General features: G+C 42.4%; 1 protein-coding gene across 1 annotated transcript in view; it reads right to left on the bottom strand.

The window, feature by feature from the left end:
* The window catches only part of ZZEF1 (zinc finger ZZ-type and EF-hand domain containing 1), a gene marked incomplete in the record, with an annotated part of 3,903,331 nt that overhangs the window by 1,406,848 nt on the left and 2,478,947 nt on the right, over window positions 1-17,536 (bottom strand). Inside the window, 1 exon segment of the mRNA XM_044082903.1 lies at window positions 1,327-1,465. Within this exon segment, the coding sequence (XP_043938838.1) occupies window positions 1,327-1,465 (139 nt within the window).

Here is a 17,536-nt window from a genome sequence, read left to right as displayed (position 1 = left end):
CCTCAAGATCTTTTCCTATGCTGGTACACGTCCTGTGGGAGATGCATGAGAGGCATCCTTCACGAGATGCTCAAACCACATCAACTGACTTCTTTCAACATAAAAAAAAAAAAAAAAAAAAAAAAAAAAAAACAATGGTTGCACTGTAGTATAACAGATAGTCAAGCTCTTCACTTTGTCAGACAGTAAGCTCATCGACCTTGCTAAAGCACCTCATTTCTGCAGGTGAACTCTTCAATCACTACTCACAGTACATGGTCACACTTAAGGAACTTACGGATGGGGACATATGACCATTTGCTCTAGTAATTCTCACTTAACCACCAAAGTCTGTTAAAATACTGGTACACTTACCACTGCACCATTCACTGTTCTATCTTCTGATCACATTTACATTCACTTATGTACAAGACCCCAAATATAATAATATCCATTTGTTAACCTGTTAACCTGGGTAAGTTTACTGGACAAACACTCCTTTCAGGTGTGATCTGGAAGCAGTGACTGGTTAAGTGACTTGCTCAAGGTCATACGGTAGGAAAAGGAGAGCTGCGGGAATTACACCCTGTACCATGGGAACTAAAGCTCATATCCTTAACCCTCTGCTGCAACTGACAGACATGTAGTTAAATTCTTCCAACTGAGGCTTTCATCCCCACCCACCACCTTAGCTGCTGAAAGCAAAGCATGTTTTCTGTGAAGAACCAAATATTCTCATATGGTGATATGATTTTAATCCTAACAATGTCATATTCAGCAGCAAATCACTCCAGGGCATGCCAGTAGCACATCACTTCAGTCTGAAAGGACACAACTGTCTTCAAACTCACTCACAACCTTCACTTCCCCACATTGGATATACTTCAATGCCTGGCTGCACTTGAACATCTGGGCTATAAACATTACACACACAGGGGAAATATTCTTTTGAGCAACTCTCTTAAAAATAATAATAATAGTAATAATGAAAAGGCTGAGGAAACCATTGGGAAAAAGTAGCAAACAGAATGTTAGCAAGATAGTGCAGGGAGAAAGAAACCGAGGTGAAGGGTCTACTTTTTTATGAATGCTTGTTCAAAAATGGTACCAAACATGCAAACATATGAATTAAATATAATAAACAAATAAAAAAGTAAATCAGAGTAGACCAACTGAGCAAATTGTGCAATTGTAACCTGAGAGCACTCTGGAAATGGAAAAAGTCCACTAGTGAATTTCCAGAATACTCAGGAAACGCATTAAGTTCCATACAATGGTGCCTTTAATGTTCATTTCTTAAATGCAAATTTTTGTTTACAAAAAAAAACTGCTGAAATAAAAACTTACCCAAAAAGCAGGTTTTACACAAATCCATATCATTGCATTGAAGGCAGCGGTAGCGGTGCCAAGGGGCAATTTTGTCACAACCATCACAGGAGATTTCAACATTTAGCAAGTCACAGTATCGAGCAATGAACATGTGCATCTGGAAAAGAACAAAAATTCAATGACATTTTTGTTACTAATTTATTTTGTAACCATTTACTTGCCTCTAAGGTGTCAACTGTCACTGTTACTAGCATACCTTACAGGAATGAACACTGCAACTAGCCTACCCCCACCCCATTCAATATCACTCCCATAACAAAGGGCATTTGCAAAAAATACATCAGTTAAATGGAACAATATCCCAGAACAAAGCTGACAGATTTCATTAAAAGCCTAACTGATTTTAAGAGCAGCCTTAAAGCCCACTTGCAATTTTTTCTGATTTAGAGATAACTGTCAAAAGCTACCACCAAAAGGAACTGTTGCTCAACACTGTTAGTTGGCTTCCCCCTGTGTATCAGTTTTTTTATATTTGTTTGTGTTATCAGCACATCTTACTTTGTATGCCATATTGCACATATTTGAATTATTTTAATATTTGTGATATACAAAAGTTACCTACTCACCATAATGATAGATCTGTGTTGTCCATTTTCATTCTTCCTCAAGTGATAGGTCTTGGATCTGATTAACTTTCCTGGCCCTACTAAACAACAGTTTATTCTATACAGAATCAATTGAGAGGACCAGGAGAGAGAAAACTGGAGCTCAAATTAGGAATGACAGGTTGCCAGGAAAAATCCCTTAGTTGTCCTCCAGGAAGAAAGAGAAGGGAGTTAGGGGATGGGAAGTTGAGGAAGAATGAAAATGGACAACACAGATCCACTGTTATGGTGAGTACATAACTTTTGCATCTGATGTTGTCATTTTCATTCGTTCCTCAACTGACAGGACAGGGTCCCCAGCCAGATGAACCTTGGGTGGTTTTCATGGAAGGATATTTTGGAGTACTGCAGAACCAAAGGCAGCCATGTTCCTAGAAATCAAACCTTTCTGTAATGAGCAATAAAACTATGAACACTGGATTAAGTAGAAGCAGCACAAATGTTGTCTATCAAACCTCTTGACCAAAAAGCTCAACAGGTCATCACTGACCTTGTTGAATGTGCACTGGGCAGATCAGGCAGAAAAACATCTCCAAAACATCTCCGTTTACAGACAAAAGATATACAATCAGTCAACCATTTGGCTAAGCTAAAGTCCAATCAGTCAACCATTTGGCTAAGCTAAAGTCACTTTGGAAACAGCCACTCCCAATCTGTTACGAGAAAAAAAGACAGACAATCTGTCAGATTTTCTGAAATCTTTGGTTTGATGCAGATAAAAATGAAGTTGCCTGTGTATGTCCAAAAGATGCAGCACATATTCACCTTTACTGAAAAACTTTGGGAAGAAAACCTGGAGGTTAATGTTAGACTCAGAAGCCACCTTCAGTAAAAAAGATGGGCTACTACATAAAGAAACCCTATTTTTATGAAAGATCTAGTTTGGAGTCTTGGAAGAAAGGGCCTGGAGTTCAGGTACTCTTCTAGCTAATGTAACAACAAGAAAAAAGGGTCTTCCAGGACAAATATTTTAGGTCTGACTTGGTGGAAGGGTCAAATGGACTTTGAGTCAAACTTTAAAATAATATAAATAAGTCCCAAGGAGAAGCACGATCCTTCACTGGGGCCTTAAGTGAAAAGGTGCCTTTCAGAAAAGTCTTGCACAACTTGCAAGAAACCAAAGAAGGGTGGTTTTTGCTAGAATGAAAATTAGAAATAGTGGCCAGCTGGACTTTGATAGTAGAGAAACTAGCCCCCTTCTCTGAAGAGGAATGCTAAAAATATCTTAGGGCTGCGGAGATTGGTGCAGAAAAGGGATCCAAATCTCTCTTGAAAGCCCAAACAGAAAATCTTTTTCATTTACCTGTGTAAACCTTCCTAGTGGAAGCCTTTTGAGAGGACAAAATGATATGTCGGCTCTGGCATGAAAGCCTGGGCTGTCCAGCAATCATTGGAACTGGAAAAAGTATGTGGTCATCTTGAGGTCTGTTACGTCTGGATGAGCTAAGCCCGTCGGATGAGACAGGAGGTCTGGACTAGGGGTCCAGTATCCAGGGCAGATACAGAAGATGAGACCACAGAGAGGGAAAACCAGTTTTGATGAGGCTAAAAGATTACAATGAAAACTATGGTGCTCTTTAACTGGTAGGACTTCTGCAGAAACATGGGGAAAAGAGGTATTGGGAGATAAACATAGAGGAGACCAGGGAATCCACTGTGAACAGCATCATCTCTTGGTGGCTCCACCAGAGGAGGGATCAGGGGGAAAGACCTGCTGTATTTGTTGTTTTGGGGAGGTGTAAAGAAATCACAACCTGGCTGGCCCCATTGAAGAAAAATTCTTTCTGACATACTAACATTGAGAGACCACTCATGAGGCATTGGAATGGACCTGCTTAGTTCATCGTAAGCACACTGGACTTCCCTGGTATATGAAATGCAATGAGAAAGCAACCAGAAAAGAGTGCCCATTTCCACATTTTCATCGCCTCGTGTCAAACAGGATAAGACCCGGTTCCCCCCATTTGTTGATGTACCAGACTACAGACATGTTTGTCTGACTGGATCACAACTGTCCAAGAGGGAACAGCATCTTAAAAGGTCTGTAACACTAGAAAGGCAGCTCTCATCTCCAGAACTGACCTCTTGAGGAGACCACATACCTAAGATTGTCCTTCCCAATAAGTGCATCCCCCCACCTCAAATGGGAGGCATTCATGGTTACTGTGGCTAGTGAGAGAGGTAAAACAAATGGACAGCTCTGAGAAATTTCGTTTGAACGAATCCACCAAAGTAGATTTATTAGCAAACTTCTGTAACCCTGCCTGGACTGCATAAGGGCTGTAGACAACAGACCACAATGAACTGAAAAGGTTCACTGTAGAATCCGCATATGATATCTGGCTAATAGGACTAGAGCTACAGTTGCTGCCATGGTCCCTAACCTGCGCTACAGGAGAGGAATGCCAGATCACTTCCTTTATCTGGGATCTGTGGGACTGCACTCTTGTTGGTGTGGGGGGGGGGGCTGTTGAAGAATCTGGTACCTGTGGGACTGTACTCTTGTTGGGGGAAGAGACACTATCTGATTGGCCATGTCTAGATGAATATCTATGAATTCCAGGTTCTGCAGAGTGAGATGTGACCTGTTGTAATTGACTGTGATGCCCAAACGGTTGCACAACTGGAGCATGTAGTCCCTTGCAGATGTAGATGCCTGGTTGGAGCACTCAGGAGCCAGTCATCAAGGTATGGAAACACCCAGAATCTTAGCAGTCTTAAGTGAACTGCTACCACCCCAATACATTTGATAAACACCCTGAGGGCTGTGGTGAGACCAAAGAGCAGTGCTATGAACTTCCTAGCCGAAGCACATATATCTTTTGCAGCATCTGCTCATTTTGATCTGACAGTACACATCCTGAAGATCTTAATAAGCACATCCAATCATTCTTTCACAACAGGGCCAATATAGACTGAACCATGAGCATCCGAAACTCTTGAATATTTTATATACTGATTTGATTTGCTGAAGGACTCGGGTTCCCTGTCTTTTTTGGTACTAAACAGAATCTTGAATAAATTCCAAATCCTATCTGGTCTGGGGTCTTCTTGGATGACTTTTTTCCTAGCAGCTTTCTTACTTCCTGAGCTGCTGTCTCCCTCTGATTGGGTGGAATATCATGGATCTTGGTATGGAATAACCTCTCGATATGATCCTCTGTACCCAGGAATCTGTTGTGATGGACGTCCAGGCTGCTAAAAGCAGGGACAAGTGCCCCACGACTGCCTCCAGAGAAAAGCAGACTGGCAACTTTTCAGGACCACTGATAGGATTGGTCTGAGAAGGAATCCCTGAAACCCTGGTTTTGTGGGCTACATCTGCCACAAGGACAGTGCCTTCAGTTAGAGTTCCCCACTCTGCCTCTGGGACAGCCATCTACTTGGGAATCTGGGAAAGGAACTTTGCACTTACGAAACCACATTTTCAAACCTCCTTGTGAAAAGGGTCCCTGAGGAATAGAGAAATAGTTCTTAATGGCAGACAAGGTCTTGCCTTCCTGCTCACTTCTGCAGAGCATTTCTTTCATCTTTGGGCCAGACGGAGAAGATCCATCAAATGAAGTCTTGATGAACTAAGACCTGAAGGGCTCCACAAAACTGCACAAGGACATCCAAACATGTCTTCTGACAGCTATGCCCAAACCCAGCAACCATGAGGTACCCGTTGCAGCTTGTGAAATCAATGTCATGGACATATTAGACATAGAATGAAGGGTGGTCAGCTGTGAAGAAACCTTATTATGGTCCTCCACAGACATGGACTTGGAAAGAGACTTTGAAAGCTTCTTTGTTAAATCTCTTTGCAACCTGGTAAAGTGTGCCAAATAATTCAATGACTGCAGGACAAAGGTTGTTGAGGCATAGACACGCTTTCCAAATCTGTCCAAAGCCATAAACTTCCTGTTAGAGGGTGGACAGATGTGCTCTGCTCTACATTCTTTCTTGGTGGCTGCTGCTACAACCATGACATCAACTGGGACCCCCTTGCACCAGTGTGCTCTGTCCTTCAGGGAGGCTAAAAATTTATCTGGTCACTTGAGAATTGATTCCACAGTATCTGGTTCCTTCCATGTGAGACAAGATCTATTAATTTATCAGCCGGAGGGGGTCATCCCATCAGGTAGCTGGGTCAGACTCTAATGCCTCCAGAAACACAGATTCCTCCTGGGAAGGGGAGTCAGAAGACCACCCACCTTTTTGCTTTAAAAGTTCCAGTATTTCTCCAAAGGAGACATCTTCAGCTGGAGATCTGAAGAACCCTTCTCCATCATCAAAATCAGTGTCCTCAGTGAGGGATTCCTGAGGGAAATCCAAGTGTCGCCCTCTCTTCCTCGGGACCTCTTCAGTGGGATGGTCTAGTGAGGTATCGGAAGTAACAGGGGAGTCCCTGGTGACTGACTGAAGGCTTGTTCAGGCAGACTGTCCTGGTGGGATAGAGGTAACAGGCTCAGAACTCAAACCCATCGGAAGAGAAACAGGATCCAAGGGGGGCAAGGATGTTCTTTCTCTAGGAAGAGAGAAAGCCCTCTCTATTACTTCAAAGGCAGAGGATCTAACATAAACAGAGGCTGGCAGCACAGGAGTTGAAGACCCCTGTGCTGATTTACCTTCAACTCCCACAGACTGATGCTTTAAGGAGGGAGACAGACCTGAGTTTTCCAGAGCTGAAGTGCATAGCAGCAAGGATGAATCCAATAACTTTGGAGTCGACTCCAACCTCCCAGGCTCAGCACTGTTGCTTGGGCTCAGATTCCTCCAGCTTTGAAACCAACAGAACCGGGCAACTCAGAACATGGTCAGAATTGAAGAATGACCTGTCTTCGGATAAAATTAGGACACCATCAAGGATGCTGGATTTGAGGACTTCAAAACAATGGGACAAAACGCAGAAGGAGATATGATTATTTGGTCAGTGGATGGCAGCCTCTCAGGTAATCTGAGAGACTAAGCCAGAATTAACCCCATCTGGATCTGAGAAACTTCCTCTTCATCCTACCAACTTCTGCTTCAGACAATCTCCTAGAGGACCTAAGAGAGGAGTTGGTAGATGGTGGCCTGGAATGTCTCCTTGGAGTTTCCTGAAGAAAAGGTGAGTGGAGCTTAGGAGAGATTGGATCCAAGGTGACCTAAGGCTTTGATGAAGTAGGATCCAAAGGTGTCAGATCCAACTTTTTTGAGATTTTCACAGGAGGCTCAGATGACAGAGCCGATGCAGTGCCGACGCAGTAGAACAGTCCATGGACCTTTTCTTAGGGTGTTTATCCTTTGGGGTTGATACAGGCTTCCCCTTTTCAGATCTCTTGGAGGGGGTTTGAGACCCACTAGCTACACAAGAAAATAAAGAGGGAAGAAGGCCTTTCACCACTAACATATTTTTCCTGTAACTAAGAGCCCTAAAATTAAAATAAGTACAAATGGAACAATCTGTTTCTAAATGGGTAGCACCCAAACAGCAGACACTTTCCTTGTGAGCATCAAAATTGGAGATATTATGCCCACAGGAAGTGATTTTTTTTTAAAACCAGTTAATCAGCCATTGAAAAAAAATACAGAAGAGGACAAAGCTATAACAACACATTTTTTATTACATAACAGAACATGTACCAGCAATGGTACATAGAAGACTTCCAAGACTGCTGCACATTGAGTAACAGCTTACTTCTAGCTTTCCCGGTATGAAAACAGAAACTCAGCAGAGAAGGCCAGTAGACTTGTGTTTATGGGTAAATTATAGTAACCGGCTAGCAAGTGCACTGCCTAGATGCCAGGAATAAAGAAATACAGAAGACCTGGAACAAAATCAGCTACAAAATGTAAGGAAGAAACACTGAGTGGGGAAAGTTCTGCAGTTGTTCAGCAAAAGGAAATGCAACCTTCAGACATAACATTCAGTAACCAAAGATACAAGACAACTGCATGCAGACATGGTTAAAATAAATAAAACACAGATGGTGTATATAAGTACAAGCAACAAAAGGCTGGAAAATGGAAGAAGCTTTAAAGAGATATTCAGATGAGTTGATAAAGCTGCAAAAATCAGAGGTGGAAATAAAGAAAAAGCTGGCTGAATAGGAGACTGCTCAGGAACAGATGTTTTATACAATAACAGAATTAGAGGACAGAGCATGTAGGGAAAACCTGAGATTTTCAGCTATAACAGAGAAGCAAAAATGCAATCCTACCAGCAGAAGGAGGCGATTCTGACAAAACTGAGTCAAAAGGACAAAGTACTAAAAGTGGGAGACAGCACACTGTTTGTGGAGAATGACTACTCTTTGTGCAACAGACAGAAGAGGAGGAAATTTATTCCACTATTCAGGGAATGTCAAGATGCAGGTGTGAGATTCAAACTGCTGTACCCAGTTGTCTTCAAGGTATTCTTCCAGGGAGGACAAAATAATTTTGTGATGAAGCACATGCTGAGGAGGGAATACAAAATTTAGACTGTACCTGTGAAACCTTTGCAAAATATTCAGCAGAAAATGGTGTTTCAAAATATTCAGCAGAAAATGGTGGAGAGCAGGAAGGGAACATGAGAATTGACTAGGAGAATCAAGAGCAAGTTGGAAATGAAGCAAAGACAGGATTTCCAAGGTGAACAGTAATAAAACCAGCAACTTAATATGGGAATACAATGCAATAATTAGATTTGTGAAATATGACAAAACAAGAACATATCGAAATATCAGACTTTTTCAGAATATGCTGGACTTTTGTGGAACTCTAAAGCATATGCCCTACTTCATGTCATTAATGTTCGGAAAAGTGCTTTGGGAGGACAAAAGGAGGGAGAAAGTTAACTGTAAGTAAATATTTTTTTCCTTAAATAGTAATTTTGCAGCATGTGGCTTTCTTTACATGCTATAAAGTTTTTTTTTAGTTATTTTTAAGTGTAATGACTGTGAACAGGTGTTGCCGTTTTTTTTTCTTTCTCCCGTCTCCCTCTCTTCTTGTTCAGTTTTAATGCAATGCATAAAAAAGCATGATGAAAGAGAGAATAATGTGCTTTTTCTCATTCTTTCATGGGAAATGACTGTAATAAAGACCTTACACTGATTTAATATTTTTTTAAGAGCGAGCAAGTAAATGAAAAAGAACACCGATTATTATAAGGCTTTTTTTCTAGCAAATACATGTCAGCTCAGTAACAATTCTGCAGCTGGTCTTCTGTTTCCATGGAAACAATCTGATAAAGAAAAACTGGCTGGATGGTTCTCATGTCTCCATGGAGACAATCTGATAAAGAGAAACTAGCTACAGTCTGGTGGAGAGTGATTGGCTGAGGAAGAAAAAAATATATAGGGGTTTTCCCAAAGTAATGTTCTCTGAAAGCACTCGGGGTTTTTCCCAAAGCAGACAATGTTCTCTGAAAACATTCAGGGACTTTCCCAAGGTAGTTAATGTTCTCTGAAGGCATTCAGGTGTTTTCCAAGTTGGGACAGCTATAAAGACAAAACAAAACTAATCAGCACTTAGTAGAAGAATAGGCTGCACCATGCGCCTTAGCAAAAAGGTAAAAGACTCAGCACAGCTCCTCGTGGTGTCCTGCAGAGTTCTACAAGCAGCAGAGAGTGAAAGAGTGACTTTCCTGGATTTATAAGTATTTTTTCTGGCTTTCGCTTAAATTGCTGCATCTCGACTGCATTTCGCTTAAAAAACAGCTCTGCATATTGTACTTGTGTTGAATTTATACTGTTAGCACTTTAAAAAGTTATTTTTTGTTTAATTTAATTGTTAGGCTAACACACTCAAGTGCGCTAGCCGTTTTATAGCATTTACTGTTTGTTACTGCATCTTTTTCTCCTTTCCCTGTAAAAAAAGAAAAAAAAAGAAAAAAAAATCCTTGTTTTCCCGCTTTTCTGAACTAGAATAGTCCAGTCTTCAGATTTTGATGATCTCTGGGCTTTGTCTTAGTTCCTGTGCTATCCATATCCTTATTTGGATAAGAGGAAGCTTCTTTGTTCACCAGTGGGAGTGGGGAGCACTGAGCAACCTATTTGTCCCTAGAGGATTGGTTCCAGCCCAGCAACTTGTAGTTTATTGGCCATTTTGGGTCAATTCCTGGCTCTTTTCAACCCCCTGCTATAAAGCCCGCTTTTGCGCGCTTTAGCGCGAATTAGCACGAAGTTGCTCATAGAGCAGCGCCGGTTAATCAAGTTTAATCTATTTCTGGCTCCGTAAAGTCTGCTCTTCAATTTTTCCCTTAGAACTGTTCTACTTGCAATCTAAACAGCCTATACTCTATCTAATAAGCTCAGCACTTGCTCCTAAAGCATTTTTTATACAGGTAAAGCACTCAAACAAAAGAAAGTACTTCATTCACCTAAATTCCCTTGAGTACCCATTTCCCTATAGGTCCTTTCTGACTCAGTTACACAGCAATCTTTTTCACTATTTCTAGTATGTCGAAGGGTCAGTTGCTGGCGTCCTCTCCTGTTCAGCTGGTGAATCTGGGAATCTTGGGGCAATGTTACAATTGCCTCATGTACACAGACAACCCTCTCCTCCTCCCAACAAATACAAATATATGCGAGAGATGCAACTATATAGCCAAACTGGAGGCTGAGCTCTCTCAATTCAGTACTGGCAAGACCAGTCAGGAGGAGAAGGTAACTGTGCACACCACAAACCTAGTCTCACATAGAACTATCACAACTGCAAACCAAACACATAAACAAACAAAAACATACTCGGAGGCGCTGATTAAAAATCTACCAAAACAACAGTGGCCTCCAAAGCAGACACCCAAGCAACCGCCACCTCAAGACATAGCAGATGCAACACATAGTTCACAAAGTCAGTGTGCTAAACAGTCACAGCCCTTAAGGCCAAACAACATGCCAGACACACTTGTAATAGGTGACTCCATAGTCAGACACACTGACGTCCCGCTCACCAGACTGAACAAGGAAAAGGTCACAGTAAGCTGCCTGTCGGGAGCTAGAATCCGCCACATAACACAAGCACTCAGGTCACTCCACAGCAAGTACAAATATGACTCAGTCATTGTACATGCCGGTGTGAACGACCTGAGACGTACCTCCCTGGACTACATGAAAAGAGACAGAGGAGCTCTCTGATTATGTAGCCCAGGCCGGTATGACCCTGACCCTGAGCAGCATCTTACCCTCACCAAGAATGATGCCACAGTACAAAGACAAAATGATCAGTTTTAACAATTGGCTTAATTACTGGTGTCATTCTAAGGGGATCCAATGTCTGTCTGCTTGGGATGACATGCTTGACAAGCCACGCTGCTTCAAGGGATAGCTTGCACCTGTCACCCTGGGCTTCTGGATATTGGCCAAGGCTCTTGCCACCCCATAGTGCCTTTTTAGGCAAGGCTCAAATGACAAACCTACCTCCTAGAAAACACAAGTGGAAAAAACTAAGGGTAATGCTGCTCAATGCCAGAAGTCTAAACCTCAAGATGCACGCCCTCAAAGCCCTCCTCAGTATGGAGAACATCGATGTCTGTGCAGTGACTGAAACCTGGTTCAAGGCTCCTGAGAGCACCCCAGCACTATCAGGTTTTACCTCATATCATGCTTTCCGGCCCCAAAACTTGGACCGAACCACAAAAGGAGGGGGGAGTATCCATATTCATCAAAGATACCCACACCTCCAGGTTAGTGGCAACGCACGAAGCATCGGAGACCATCCAGGTGCAACTAACCATAGGCAAACCTGCCTTACAGTTTGTAGCATGCTACAGACCACCCTCTCAAACTCAGGAACCCCACACAGCCTTCCTGAAGACACTGGAGAGTATGAATGTCTCTCCAAATACCATCATATTGGGAGAATTCAACTACCCAAACATAGACTGGGAACATTACTCAAGCCCCAACACCCTAGCCCAAAGGTTCCTAGAATTCATAAACTCAAATGCAATGGAACAACTAGTCACCATTCCCACAAGAGGAGACAATATACTAGACCTGATCATCACAAACATGGGGACAAAATGCTCCACACCGGAAGTATATCCCTCTTCGGTAAGATCAGACCACAAATTAATCTCACTGGAAATCCACATCCCGCCCCTACCCCCTGCAAAAAAGACCACAGTGAAGAACTTCTCAAAAGCCAACTTCACACTTCTTAAGACTGAAGTGGTATCCCTTCAAGGCCCCTGGGCCAGTGGAAACCACAACCCACACCGCTGAATCCTTTGCAAATGCCTTCTACGGGCACCTTCAAGAATGCATGGATCATGCAATCCCAAATAAAACCAAGACCCATTCCCCCAAAGGCAGGCGCCCGGTCTGGTGGACCCCAGCCATAAACAAACTTTACAACAGGAGGAGGAAGCTACTACATGACAGAGCAAAATCCCTAAAAGGGAAGGCATCTCTGATCAGTACTAGCAAAAAACTACGATCACTCATAAAATCATCCAAGGCCAACTTTGAGAGAAAAATCGCAAAAGACAATCACAAGGCCTTCTTTAGCTATGTTAGAAACCTGGGTGGAAACTCGCAGATATGCTCAGAGTTAGTCCAAAATGACACAGAATACACTGAACCCACTGACATTGCCAACATTCTGGCAGACAGGTTCAGTGCAAAGTTCTCCTCCCCCTCCCCCCCAAAAGGAGAAATAACTATCCCAGCAGAGTGCAGCCTCCCTAACACCTCAGATGCCCAAGTGAGAGCCGCCCTCTCTAAAGCTAAAAACACAGCATTAATGGGACCGGACGGTGTCCCGGGCTGTGTGCTACATGAACTCCAAGAGCAACTAAACCCACACATAAGGCTGCTGTTTAATCTTAGCCTTACTACAGGATACGTACCCAAAGAGTGGTGTACGGCAACAGTGGTCCCACTTCACAAAGGCGGTGCTTCTACGGACCCTGGAAATTACCGCCCCATAAGCTTGACGAGCCTGGTCTGCAAAGCTATGGAGAGGATCATTATGGAACTCATAAACAAAGACATTGGGGACCTACAGACATTGGATCCTACCCAATTCGGCTTTGTCAAGGGCAGATCCTGCCTTTTAAACTTGGTCGACTTTTTTGAAACAGTCACTAAGGCCATTAATGAGGGTAAGGCCGTTCACACAGCCTACCTTGACCTTGCAAAAGCCTCTGACACAATACCCCACTCGGGCATCATAGACAAACTCACCAGCTTAAATGTAAACCCATATGTCACAAGATGGGTTGCAAACTGGCTCAAGGACAGAACCCACAAGGTCAGAGTTGCTGGAGCTATGTCAGACTCTAAGCCAGTCACAAGCAGTGTCCCACAGGGCTCAGTCCTGGGACCCCTCTTGTTCGGCATTTATTTTTCCGAGGTACAGGCAAACATAGGAGGATTGTGGCTGACAAAGTTTGCAGATGACTGCAAACTGGGCACCATAACTGATACTCCAGCGGACACAAACATCCTTCAGAGAGGCCTCATAGAAACTGATAATTGGTGCCAGAGCCATGGCCTTAAGCTGAATGCCAAAAAATGTATAGTCATACCCTTTGGGAAAAACAAGGTACCCACAAATTACCATATAGGTGGTAATCCATTAAGTACGGAAGAGGTAATCAGGGACCTAGGGACCCAGGTTGACAGTAACCTCTCATTTGACACTCACATTGCCAAAGTGGTTAGGAAGACCTTTTATATTGCCCACCTTATCATGAAGGGTTTCACATCTAGATTAAGAGAGGTCATTGTGCCCCTGTACTCTTCTCTTATCAGGCCAATGATTGAGTACAATGCCCCATTTGGGATGTATCTTACCCGACACCTGCAGCAGTTGGAAAGACCCCAAAAGTTCCTCAGCAAGAGGATAAAGGGTCTTAAACATATGTCATATGCTGCCCGACTGAAAAAACTCCAGCTCTATTCAGTCGCATACCGCCTACTCAGAGGTGATCTGTGCCTGACGTACAAGGCCATGTCCAATCCGGAATTAATGGACATGCTCCACCTCAGAAAATCCAAATCCATCAGAGCCACGAGAGCAAGAGACTTAAACCTCAACACAGAAATAAATAGGACGTGCTGGAGGGACAGATTCATAACCCAGAGGCTCCCCACACTCTGGAAAAGAATCCCAATCCATGTTAGGCAGAGCCCCTCACTAACTCTATTCAAGAGAAATCTTGACGAGTGGATGGGAGATCGTAGGTTTACCCCGGGGGTCATCTGTGTCACTACTAGACAGAGGCACAGTAAACTAAATCCTAAAAGGGCATAGTATTCTCATCCTAAGGGGTGGTGAAAGCTACACACACTCTGGCTAGGCTTATAAATGCCCTAGGGCAGATAGCCTAGTACGAACCTATGGATGACCTTTCTTTTAGGTTAACTCAAGTCTGTGAGTTTGGGACTTTTGTTCCTATTAGGAGGTTAAAACTTCAATATTTGAAGGTGTACATAGTTTTGTGTTTTAGTATTAAGTTAATAGGTTTTAGAGGGGTATTGGAGGCATTTATTTTTTTTGAGGGCTTTCAATAAAACAGAGTATTATAACATCTGACATAGGCTGAAATGGATATGATAAGAAACAACTGTATAAAAGTTCAACCTGCCAAACAGTGTAAGCATGTAACACAAAAGATGGAACTAGACATTTAACAAAAAGGTGTTACATATAAAGGATGGGAATAACAACTTTTTAATACAATGATACTTTCTTTAATGTCTTTAAATGTAAATGGCCCAACAGATAAATACAAACAAGAAAGAGTAGTGAACTATTATAAAAAATGTAGAGTGCGAATAGCTATTTTACAGGAGACACACTTAGAAAGAAATTAACATGTGAATTTGATAAAGAAAAGTTTTCTGGATGGTTATTCAGAATACCTGGGACAAAGGAAAACAGGAGGACTTGTATTAGTTGTAAGAGGAGCTCCAATAGTGATAGAAAAAAGATAAAAAAATAATAATGGCAGATTTGTAGTAATAAGGGGCTACATTCTTAATGGGTACCACTTTTGATGCATGTGGTTTTCTCTACATGCTATAGAGTGAAGTTTTTTTTTCAGTTATTTTTAAGTGTAAACAGGATTGTAAACAGGTGCTGCTTTTTTTGTTCTCCTTTTTCTCTCTCTCCTTGTTCAGTTTTAAGAAATGTAGGCACTGCAATCTATATAAAAAAGCCTGGTTAAAAAACATGATAAAATAAAAAGTAATGTGTTTTTTCTCATTCTTGCACGGGGAAATAACAGGATTAAAGACCTTAGATCTATTTAGTAACAAGTTTTACGACAAAGTAAATGAAAAAAGAACACTGAATATTATGAGTTTTTTACTAGCAAATACATGTGTGCTCAGTAACAATTATGCAGCTGATCTTCATATTTCCATGGAAACAATCTGATCAAGAGAAACTGGCTGCCTGGTTCTCATGGCTCCATGGAGACAATCTGATCAAGAGAAAATGGCTACAGTTTGGTGGAGAATGACTGGCTGAGGGGGGAAAAAAGGAGAGAGAAACTGGCTAGGAGGTAATGTTCTCTGAAAACATTTAGGGGTTTCCCAGCTGGGAGAGCTATAAAGATAAGACAAAACCAATCAGCACTTAGTAAAAGAACAGGTTGCACCATGCGTCTTAGCATGGATGACCTTTCTTTTAGGTCAACTCAAGACTATGAGTTTAGGACTTTTGTTCCTATTATGAGGGTAAAACTTCAATATTTGAAGGGGTTCACAGTTGTGTGTTAGTATTAATATGATAGGTTTTAGGGGGTACTGGGGGGCATTTTTAGGGCTTTCAATAAAGCAAAAAAGTCTTTTATTTAATACAAAATTTGACATAGGTTCATACAGATATGATAAGAAAAGTACAGTTGTGTACACTTACCATAAATGTAGATATTAGAGTGTATTCACTACTGCAGTCATCACACTTAGGTTATCTGCCTTCAGGTAGCCCTCAGCCGGCCCGAATACCAGAGACTCAGTATTTCTGCGTCAGTTGCTGTCGCTTCAGGACTGACGTCAGGTCGTCAGGGGTATAAAACAGGCAGCCGACGCCATTACATCAGTTTTTCTTGCTCCAAATGTCAGGAGCCCCCCAAATAGGGAACCAAGTTATGGTGGAAAAAACACCACCAATAAAAAGTAAATATCAACAGCCCTGTAAGGGGTGAGTAATAGAGATAGAGAAGTAGAGAGAGAGAGAGACAGACAAGGGGGTTGGAGGGTGGGAACCAGGACTGCAACAGTGAATACACTCAAAAGATCTACATTTATGGCAAATGTACACAACTGTACTATGTTCTTCGTGTTTCACTGTTGGAGTCATGACATTTGGGTTGATTCCCAAAGCTGAAGAATGGGTGGAAGCAGTCAAGAAGAGTTGGGGCTGGCTAGTACGCCCTACAGAACTGCTGTTGCAAAACCTGCCCTGGATTTGGAAAAGATAGTCAGGTGGTAATGCTTGGTGAAGGTGTGAATAGAACTCCAGGTAGCAGCTTCCAGAATGTCCCTGGTAGGGACTCCCCTGAGGAATTCTGAAGAGGTTGAAGTTGCCCTAGTGGAATGTGTTCTGACCCCCATAGGGATGGTTTCCCATGGTGTTTGTAACAGAAATGGATACAGTGTGCTATCCATTTGGAGATGGTTTGTTTTGATATGGCTTTGCCCTCAGTCCCTGGTGGAAAGCTGACAAGTAACTGGTCAGATTTCCTGAAGGGCTTAGTCCTGTCAAGGTAGGATCTGAGCTGTCTGTGCACATCTAAAAAGTGCAGGATCATTTCCCCTTTATTTTGAGGATTAGGGAAGAAGGATGGCAAATGGATAGATTGGTTGAGAGCCAGACTGGACACCACTTTAGGCATAAAAGTAGGGTTAGTCTTGAGGGACACCCTGTCAGTATGAAAAATAATGAAGGGTTCCACAGCCATAAGTGCTTCTACCTCAGGCACTCTTCTAGCTGAAGTGATGGCCAGAAGCAAGGCTGTTTTCCAAGAGAGAAATTTTAACTCTGCTAATGCTGAAGGCATGAAGGGGGTTGCGAGAGCTTTTACAGCACAAAGTTAAGGTCCCAAGCAGGGGTGGGGGCTCTCCTTGCTGGCCTTAAGTTACTGGCCCCTCTCAGGAACTGTTTGATGAGAGGGTGAGAGAAGAGAGATGGCTCAGTGCAGTAATAAACCGAGATGGCAGAAAGATGGATCTTAATGCAAAATAAGGATAGGCCTCTATGGAGTAGATCTGCTAGGTGATTCAGGATTAGAGGTATGGAGGGCAGTGCTGTGTCCGCTCCTTTAGAATGAATCCAGGAACAATACCTTTTCCACTCATCAGCATAGGATTTCCTTGTACTTGGTCTTCTGGCTTCAAGAATTTATTATTATTATTACTTATTATTATTTTATTTTTATTTACATTTGCTGACTGGGAGAGTCCAACTGGACACAGGTCCGTTTTCAGCAGAGGCCCGGGAAGAAAAACTCCACATTAAGTATTATTTGCATTATAGAGTTAAAAAATAAGAAGTTATGTACCTACCATAACGTTCCATGTTAGTTGTCTTCTCTCGCCTTCTTTCTTGCTTGATGGGTTCGGAGCCGATCCTCGGCTCCGACTCGGCACTTGCTAAGCTCG

Source organism: Protopterus annectens, chromosome 9.part0 (genome assembly GCF_019279795.1).
Source record: "Protopterus annectens isolate FY-2018-M chromosome 9.part0, PAN1.0, whole genome shotgun sequence".
Lineage (NCBI taxonomy): Eukaryota > Metazoa > Chordata > Ceratodontiformes > Protopteridae > Protopterus > Protopterus annectens.
Note: the sequence above shows the minus strand (reverse complement) of the source record. Positions and strands in the feature narration are given on the sequence as shown.